Raw genomic sequence first — 9,482 nt, forward strand, 5'->3', positions numbered from 1 at the left:
GTCTGACTTTTTTTGTGTTACTAACAAGGTTGAGAGTTCATGTAGTAACAGTAACGTTTGTTTTAGTGGTATCGTCTTCTTTTTTTACATGTTGCAAACAAGGTTGGAAGTTGCAGTCATTGTGAATACGCTAATGTGGCTATCATGTAAAGGTGTCGAACTGTATTTCTATTTTTTTTTATGTATTACTAACAATGTTGGGAGTTAGCGTAGGAACAGTAACGTTATCGTTTTCTTCTATTTTTTAAATGTTGCAAATAGGTTTCTGTGTTATTAGAGATACACCAATATGGCCATTGTGGCTAACACATAGCAGTGTCGGACTGTCTTTTTTTGTGTGTTACTAAAAAGGTTCTGAGTTAGCGTAGTAACAGTAACGTTTTTTATAGTGGTATCGATCCCTTTTTCTATATGTTGCAAACAAGGTTGGAAGTTGCCCTTATTCTAAAGTGAATACACTATTGTGGGAATACACTAATGTGGCTAAGACATAGCGTGTCGGATTGTATTTTTTTTTTTTAAACAAGGTCGGAAGTTAGCATAGTAACAGTTACAATTGTCCTAGTAGTATCGCTCTCTTTGTTTCATGTGTTGCAAACAAGGTTAGCAGTTTCAGTTATTGTGAATAGGCTAATGTGGCTAACATGTAGCGGTGTCAGACACCGTTTTTTTTTTTTAAAGTGTTACTAACAAGGTTGTAAGTTGGCGTAGTCACAGTAACGTTTGTTTGAGTGGTATCAGTGTCTTTTTGATGTGTTACAAACAAATTTGGAAGTTCCGGTTATTGTTAATAAGCTAATGTAGCTAACATGTAGCAATGTCAGACTGTATTTTTTTTCTGTAAGTGTTACTATCAAGGTTGTAATAGTAATAGTAACATTTGTTCCAGCGGTATCAGTCTTTTTTTTATGTGTCACAAACAAGATATTAGTTATTGTGAATATGCTAACATGGCTAACATTTGTCATGTCACAAATAAGAATTAGAATTACTGTAAACACGCCTAATAAAGTCTGACTGAATGATGGAGTTATTGATGACTCTTTTGTCTTCCTTAATGCGTCTTATAGATTATTGTGTCTTACATATGGCAAAAGTTTGAAACTAGACAGTCTGTCTCATAATCAAGTGCACGCTATAGTGCAGAAAATACAATATTTATTCCCTTGAAACACTTGATTAACCTGAAGGGGAAATGAAATATTGAAAGCAAAATTTAGAAAATCTGCTTTTATGTTGTTTCTAATTTGGGTCCAAAAATTATGTTTAAAAAATATTTTTAAGTAGCTGATTTTTTTAGTCAGCAATTCAAGAACCAAAACTGTTCACTTGACATATCGCGCTTAATATTTTGTAGTCTTGTTGTATCACTGATTCTTCTTCATCCTGATTGGCTGTAGACTTCATCAATCAATGTCTTCCGTGATGTGTCTCCTAACAAAAATGCATTCATTGTGCATTAAACCTTTGATTGAGATCTGATCTTTGTTTTCATTCTTTAATACTGAAGTTTGAGAGAGTTTGAGAGTTTAAACAAGAAAGAAAAATCTAAAAGTGTTTATGAATGTCCAAGAAAGGTGTAGTAAGTGAAGAGTTCTAGAACCTTAGAACATCTATAATCCTACTTTGCAGATTATTTTTAGAATGTAACTACAGCGATAAATGAGGAAACGATAAACAAATTATAATTGGTTATCTAACAATAGTCTCATCTTCTTTAATAGATGGTTTTGATGTGAATAAAGTAAACATTTTGTTGATTAATTGTTTTGGGGGTTGACCTGATCTAATATGATGCCTGTGCAGGAATGAACAGCTTCCTCATCTTCGCGCGGCGGACGGACATCAGGATGGTTTCTCTGGACATACCCTACTTTGCCGATGTGGTCCTGCCCGTCAACACCTCCATGAAAAACACTATAGCCATCGGGGCCGACCCAAAAGAAGGTGTGCATGATTTTAAAATCTTTTTGAAAGACGTCTTTGCAGGAATCTAGAGATTGTGCCTCATTTTGCAGGAAAAGTGTATTGGTCTGACAGTACACTGAAGAAAATCAGCAGAGCTAATATCAATGGAACGGGACATGAAGACATCATAGCTACAGGTATTGAAGGGGGGTTTACAGGTAGTGATTGAGTACTTTTGCAAAGGCTGCAGTGGATTTTCCTTCTGCAGGGTTGATGACCACGGATGGGTTAGCAGTGGACGCTGTTGGCAGGAAGATCTACTGGACGGACACAGGAACTAACCGCATTGAGGTGGCCAACTTGGATGGCTCCATGAGGAAAGTTCTCATTTGGCAAAACCTCGACAGTCCCCGAGCGATCGCACTTTATCACGAGATGGGGTGAGACTTCTGAAGAGCCACACTCTGTGCTGAGGAATTTTGACCAATTTTGTCCAAACACAACAGATTTGATGTTTTTTTTTTCATTTCTCTCTTTGCTTTTCTAGTTACGTCTACTGGACAGACTGGGGAGAGCACGCTAAGCTGGAGCGCTCAGCGATGGACGGGTCAGACCGAGCGGTTCTCATAAACAACAACCTGGGGTGGCCTAATGGTCTGGCTATAGATATAGCCGGATCCCAGTTACTGTGGGCTGACGCTCACACTGAGGTCAGCATGAAATTCTGGCGGACATATTTTCTATATTTCTATAGTTTCTCAAGTTCCTTCTTCTTGATGTTACCATCACTTGGTACTGCCACATCCACCACAACCACTTTCCTCTGTTCTTTATCCACCACTGGTTGGTTCGCCATTACAATCCTGTTTGTCTGTATCTGGAGGGATGATGATTTTATGGTTTCTTTTAACCTGTTTGGGTGAATTTTATCATTTTGAAGCAGAAAAGAAATGGAGAAGATGCAGTGGCATCAAACTGTTTAGACTTTGAACTTTTCCTTTTTAAATAAACTTTTGATTCATCATCTGGACAAAAAAAATGTCTAAGAGGTGAACTTTTTTTTGACTTCTCACAACGATCACCTTTCTCAAAAAGGAGCTGTTACCATGACAATGCAGCACTCCACTTTTGTAAGAAAAAGAAAAAAGCAATTCAAAAATATGAAGCTCTAATCATTTATTTTATGTTTTCTTAACTAGCCATGGTGTGAGCAGGATAAAATGCTCCATCATAACACAGAAGTAACCCTCCGGCGCAAATATGAGATTAACATGAATAAAAAAAAAAAACGAAATTGTCTGTGATTAAATAATCGCAATTATCATGATAATTTGACACCCCTATGAAAATGCTCAAATTTGATCTACAAATCCATTTTAGAAAAAGCAACACCAGTTTATGCAATAAATCTCTTACACATTTCTGGAACAAAAAAAAATTAAAACGAATGCATTGATGAAAGAAGGTTGATGACATCACACATAAGTGGTTAATGCTTTCTGTCTGTCTTTAGCGCATCGAAGCATCTGACCTTAACGGGCTGAATCGCCACACCCTCGTGACCCCGGTTCAGCACCCCTACGGGTTAACCCTCATGGGCTCCTATATCTACTGGACGGACTGGCAGAGTCGCAGCATCCAGAGGGCCGACAAGAACACAGGAGCCAACACCATCACAGTACGGGCCAACCTGCCCGGTTTGATGGACATCCAGGCTGTAGACCGAGAGAGGCCTTTAGGTAAGAAAGAGGACGAGTTTTCTTTAGGATACTCTCACTGTCTGGATCCATGGCTCTTTGTTTATCTGTCGATTTCCTCCTCAAGGTTTCAACAAGTGCAGCAGGAGGAACGGAGGTTGCACCCATCTCTGTTTACCTCGTCCCAACGGCACGTCCTGCGCCTGTCCCACTGGCATCCTCCTGAAAGGGGATGGCAGGTCATGCGATGACTCCCCAGAGACGTATCTGCTCTTTTCCAACCGCGTCAGCGTACGCAGGATCTCCCTGGACACGGACGACTTCACCGACGTGCACGTCCACGTGCCTGAGCTGCACAACGTCATCTCGCTGGACTACGACAGCGTGGACGGAAAACTGTATTACACTGACGTGACTCTGGATGTTATCAGGTACAAAACACCCACGTTTATTTAATCATGTTTTAAAAGCATTCACTCAGATTGAACTTAAGTGTCAAAAACGACTTGATTTGTTATCAAGTAAAGCCCCATTGTATAATGCCAACCTTTCACTGTGTGCGTCAGACGTTCAAACTTAGACGGCAGCGGGATGGAAACTGTGATCAGCCAGGGCCTGAAGACCACAGACGGGCTGGCTGTGGACTGGGTATCCAGAAACATGTACTGGACTGACACCGGCCGCAACACGATCGAGGTGGCTCGCCTGGATGGCACCTGCCGCAAAGTTCTGGTGAACAATACTCTGGATGAACCACGAGCCATTGCTGTGTTCCCGAGTAAAGGGTAAGACCCAGCAGCGGGGTGTGTTCAAACTATAGCAAACGGCAGAAGATGCAGGAGTTTTCAACTAGCATAACTCTTAACCATTTACGGGTATTAATGCGGCGCATTCTATTGAAGTAGTGAAGTGTTTACACCGTCAATGTGTGGGAAAAAGCAGCTTTGCGCTAATTTATGCTATGTTAGTAATGTGTTGCATAATGGGGCAAAGCCGTCATCTGATTCACGTTGATTGTGTGACCGGTTTAGTTACAGTATGTCAGCGAGCGTTGTGACATCTCCAGTTAACAAGAAATGGTTACATTGCATTTTTCAGACTATAAGTTGTGTTTTTTTTTTTTGCATAGTTTAGCTGGGGTGCAACTTATATGTGATTAGTTTTGAATAAATATTCTATGTTCATTCTTTTTCCACTTACAACCACTAGAGGGCACTGTTAGTGTGTTTTAAAACATAATTTGCGTCCGAAACCTTTGGTCAGAAGTCCTCGTCCAGAACCCCCCGTTTTAAGCGTTGAACCTTTTTCCCTTTGATACACCGTAACTGCTTGTATGATCATCTGATTCACTGAGAAAAAAAACTGCATTTCAGCGGCTTTTTCTCCGGAGATAATAAACGGGTGTAGTTATACAAATTTAAACACTTGTTAATATTGACTTTAAAGAAATAAAACGATTAACGTTCTCTGTTTCATCTTGCAGTTAAGGTTTGTTTGCATTTAAAAGCTGAAAAGTTTTTAAAATATCATTTTTGAAAGGGTTTCCTAAACTGTAGGAAATTTCCACTTACGCAGCCGGCTAAAATTGAGAAATTTCCGCTTCCAGCTACGGATTCTGGCGCCATCTTGCATGTGACTAGAGGCCCCTCTTAGTCTGGGCTTGGTGGAGAGGCGTTGAACTTTTCTCCCAATATGTTGGTTATTTTCCCACTATTATCCACTAGAGGGCACTGTGGCTATGTGTTTCTGTATTTGCCACTGACAGCAAAGCAGAAGAAAAAGCTGCTCAGTCTTTTGCCGGGCTTGGCATAAAAACTTTCACTAAAGTGCAACTTAATTGCGATTTAATTTTTCTTTGTCATGTATTTTTGGGCTGCTGGAATCTGTTCTCCAAAGCGACTTAAAGTGCAAAACTACAGTACTATAAACTACTGTCTATGTTTTATCCAATTAATTCTTGGTGGAGCTTGACTTTAATGATATAAAAAAATGTTTAGCAAAATTAGCTAAAGAAAAAGTGTAACGCGGTGGTAGGTGTTTTTTTTCTTTACATTTAAAACTCATTTTCATCCTGGTTCCTTAAGGTTTCTTTTCTGGACCGACTGGGGGCACATTCCAAAGATTGAGCGGTCCTACTTGGACGGTTCTGACCGAAAAGTGTTGATCAACACCGACCTGGGATGGCCAAATGGTCTGACCCTGGACTACGACACGCGAAGGTCAGCAGATACCTTAAAACCTTAACAGGTTTCAAGGATTTACTGCCTAGTTATAGTACATAATGGAAGAATTATGCTGTTATAAAAAAATATGTTATTGATGAATTCTATTAGGATTTTTGTCAATTTGCTGTTTCTCAATAACAATAGCCCAAAAAATCTGGATACACATAGATATTTTTGTTATGTTTTAGGACGTTAGCATTTTTTTTTTAGTTCAAGCTCAAGCAACTGCTGACTCTGTGCTGCCCCCTGCAGGATCTTCTGGGTTGACGCCCACTTGGACAGGATTGAGAGTTCCGACCTGAACGGGAAACTGCGTCAGATCCTTGTCAGTCCGGTGTCCCACCCGTTTGCCCTCACGCAGGTACCCCCCCTCCTCACCCTCGGTTGTCACAGATCTAGGCCGACCCTTCCTCCTGGCTGCCTCCTCCACTCCCTGCTCTTTGACTCATCAGCTCACCGTGTGACTTTCACTTGTTTCTATGTCCTCCAAGTTCATACTGAACCCATTCAACCTAACCATTTCTTCTACCTTCTTTCCACCCATTTTTCCTCCTCCTCCTCTGTCCCTCCCCCTTTTCTCTTCCCCTTTTACCTTGTCGGTGTTCTCCCCCCTCTCTTCTTCTCCTTCGTCTCCCCAGTTGAAGCCGGTGTCCTCCCCTCTAACTCGTTTCTCCCGACTCTCACAGCAAGACCGCTGGATCTACTGGACGGACTGGCAGACAAAGTCCATCCAGAGGGTGGACAAGCACAGTGGCCGAAACAAAGAAACGGTGCTGGCCAATGTGGAGGGCCTCATGGACATTATAGTGGTATCTCCTCACAGACAGACAGGTGAGGCGTTAACAACTGTCCTTCTCAAGGAAGTTTCTCAAAAACCTCAGCTGTCAAGAAGCCAAAGCAGCAGGTTGTCGTAAATGAATGAAACACATCAACTTTTCACTTACAGGTATAGAAATTTGAGTTTTTAAACTTGGTGATCTCCTTAAATTATCTCTGCGTTCACTTTATGGAGAGATCCAACTCTCAGAGAAGAACCACTGACTGTAGATGAGAACTGGACAGAGTAGAAGTGACCTCAACCAATGAAGATGGTTTACTTCCTGCTCCAATGAAATGAAGTCAATGACGATATCCCCCTGAGTAATAGTTGTTTATTTCTCTTTGGAAGTCTATGGGAGTCTGGCTTCTTGGAGTACTTCCTGTTTGAAACACAAAGGGGGAGGGGTTACTCAGTCCAGTTTTCTTATACAGTCAATGAAAATAGCTTATTTTTGTAAGTTGATGTTTGTAATATCCCCCCCCTCTCTAGGAACAAACCTCTGTGGGATTAACAACGGTGGCTGCACCCACCTCTGCTTCGCCAAGTCCCACAGTTTTGTGTGCGCCTGTCCAGATGAACCGGACGCCCGGCCCTGCTCCACCAGTAAGCCTTCTGTTCTAGTTTATGATCAGTTGTTTTTTTGCTCATGAAGCACAAAAGGTAAGAAACTACTTATCATGCTAGAGTTATTGATGCTCCATATAAATTAATTCAGATCCAACTAATGAGGCCAGATTGTCTTTATTTTAATAATGGCCTTTATAAGTGATCATCAAAATTAAGGCGATGCGATTCGTGATACCGATAGTATCTCGATATGGCAAATATTGCAATTATCAATATATTACCTTGGTAATCTATGATATAAAACAATATTTTAAAACAAACATATCTTCATAATTTATCCAGAACCTTTTTTGAACAATTTAAAACAAAATATGTTAACTTAACACCCTATCCCATATTATAATAAAACAACAAATATAAATAAAATAACAATAAATATGAATTTATCCCTATAAAAATAACATACATTTTCAGGTACCTAATAAACAGAGCTTCACTTAAGAACCAAAATGCAGAATATATCAAATGGTTTTCTCACTTTGAAGAGCAAAGAATGTGAAAATAAAAATTCACAATGCTGCATTTTAATTCATCTTACATTTTATGTCAGAAAATTTATTTTTATTGAGTCATAATGTTCAGCCTGCTAATATTATTATGAATTGATGAGGTTTTGCGATGGCATTCATGCTGTCATGCTCATGTGAAGCGCCCCCTGGTGGACTTTTTTTTTTTCTTTTTTAAAAAAAAAACTGTTTCAGGGGAAGAGAGGACCGGTAAAATATCACCATAGTTCGACGTACCGATATTTAGTCCCGGCTCTAATGAAAAAGGTTTTCAAGTTAACCCTTTAACAACGTGAATCAGCTGATTCTGACGCAGAGAAAAGCGGATTTTCATGTCGGCTTTGCACCCATATCCAACACTTGAGGAATGGCTCAAAGCTGCTTTTCTTTGCAACAGATGATTTACGTTGAATGTGTAAACACTTCTCTCTTCACAGTCTTGATATCAGCACTTTTTACGCTTCAGAATCTGCTGGAATTCTCTTAATTGCAGTTAAAGAGTTACGGTAGTCGAAAGAATGTCAACAATGGAGCTAAAGTGTAAAGTATTAGTTTTCATGAGGGTCATATGTGATGTGAGGTGACTACAGTTCCAGCAGTTATAAGAGCTGTTTTAGAAATCCCATAATATCTGTAAATGAAGGAATTATCGTTTTTAACTTGAATTATTTGAATGACTGCACTCTTGTGATGATGATGAAGCTTTGTGACTCATAAGGCAGAAGTTTACTAAAGAGTCTATTGTTCTAAAGATCACATCAGCCAGAAAAATGTGGCACGATTACAAAAAAACATGTATTGTGTTTAAATGAATAAATGAAATCTAATTGTTCTTGTTTCTCAGTTTCAGGTTACATCCCCACCTTCCCTACCAGAGGTGCCAGCAGCACCCCCGTTCCCAAAATACCCAAAGCTCCGACAGACACCTCCCACAGAGGAGCACTGCCCGTCAAGTACGTCTGTGTGCTTTGATGATGTCGTTCTCTGAACCATTTCTTCAAAATGTGTAAATTCACTCCATTTTACATTGTTGTTTTTGGACATGTTTCCTTTTTGAAATAGCAAAATAAAAAAAATAAGGAAAAGAAATAAGAAAATTAAGGAGAATATATATGTTTTGTTTTTCCTTTTCCTATAATCCATAGTTAGAAAGGTCGGTGCACTGGCTTTTTGACTTAGGATGTATGATGTCTTATTGATGCAGTTTGACTGAATTGTGTTCTGTTGGTTTCCTTTAGCTGCACGGACAAGAACATGCTGTCGGAGGGCTGCTTGAACACAGTGGTTACTGCGCCTCAAGGTTAGTACACGACCTTGAGGATGCCTCACTACTGTAAGGCATGTGACCTTGAAGAAGTTCCTCCTTGATTGCAACAGTTGTTGTTATTTACTGTTGTGATTGGTCCAGTTTGTGTGTTTCCAGACTTGGTTATTACTCTTGTAAATAATTTGTTGTTTCCTGTAGAACTCGGAGAACTCCTATTAATTATTGTGAGGTCTTAATGACATCAGGCTAAAATGTGTCATATTTAAACTTCAGATTTCAAAGAGGAGTCAGCCTCTGAGGAACCGTGCACATGTGGCTGCAGAAATGCTCCCTTTTCAGAGTTCATTGTTAATTTGTGTTTTAGATATCAGTTTCCATATTTTTAGGGCTATAAGTTGCACTTTGGGGAGAAATGTATTATCAAAATACAGG

At 39.8% G+C, this 9,482-nt stretch overlaps 1 protein-coding gene across 3 annotated transcripts in view; it reads left to right on the forward strand.

Moving 5' to 3' along the window:
* The window catches only part of lrp4 (low density lipoprotein receptor-related protein 4), a 152,748-nt gene that overhangs the window by 134,491 nt on the left and 8,775 nt on the right, over positions 1-9,482 (forward strand). For 2 of the 3 annotated variants that reach the window (XM_024295166.2, XM_024295168.2), the window contains exons 23-35: positions 1,807-1,947; positions 2,019-2,105; positions 2,177-2,348; positions 2,456-2,618; positions 3,422-3,647; positions 3,733-4,036; positions 4,172-4,390; positions 5,690-5,824; positions 6,083-6,191; positions 6,469-6,661; positions 7,140-7,253; positions 8,628-8,736; positions 9,022-9,083. In XM_024295166.2, coding sequence (XP_024150934.1) covers positions 1,807-1,947; positions 2,019-2,105; positions 2,177-2,348; positions 2,456-2,618; positions 3,422-3,647; positions 3,733-4,036; positions 4,172-4,390; positions 5,690-5,824; positions 6,083-6,191; positions 6,469-6,661; positions 7,140-7,253; positions 8,628-8,736; positions 9,022-9,083 — 2,034 coding nt within the window. The remainder of the gene's footprint in view (positions 1-1,806; positions 1,948-2,018; positions 2,106-2,176; positions 2,349-2,455; positions 2,619-3,421; positions 3,648-3,732; positions 4,037-4,171; positions 4,391-5,689; positions 5,825-6,082; positions 6,192-6,468; positions 6,662-7,139; positions 7,254-8,627; positions 8,737-9,021; positions 9,084-9,482) is intronic. The other variant, XM_024295167.2, reaches the window with a different exon arrangement.

This window comes from Oryzias melastigma, linkage group LG3, assembly GCF_002922805.2.
Source record: "Oryzias melastigma strain HK-1 linkage group LG3, ASM292280v2, whole genome shotgun sequence".
Classification (NCBI taxonomy): domain Eukaryota; kingdom Metazoa; phylum Chordata; class Actinopteri; order Beloniformes; family Adrianichthyidae; genus Oryzias; species Oryzias melastigma.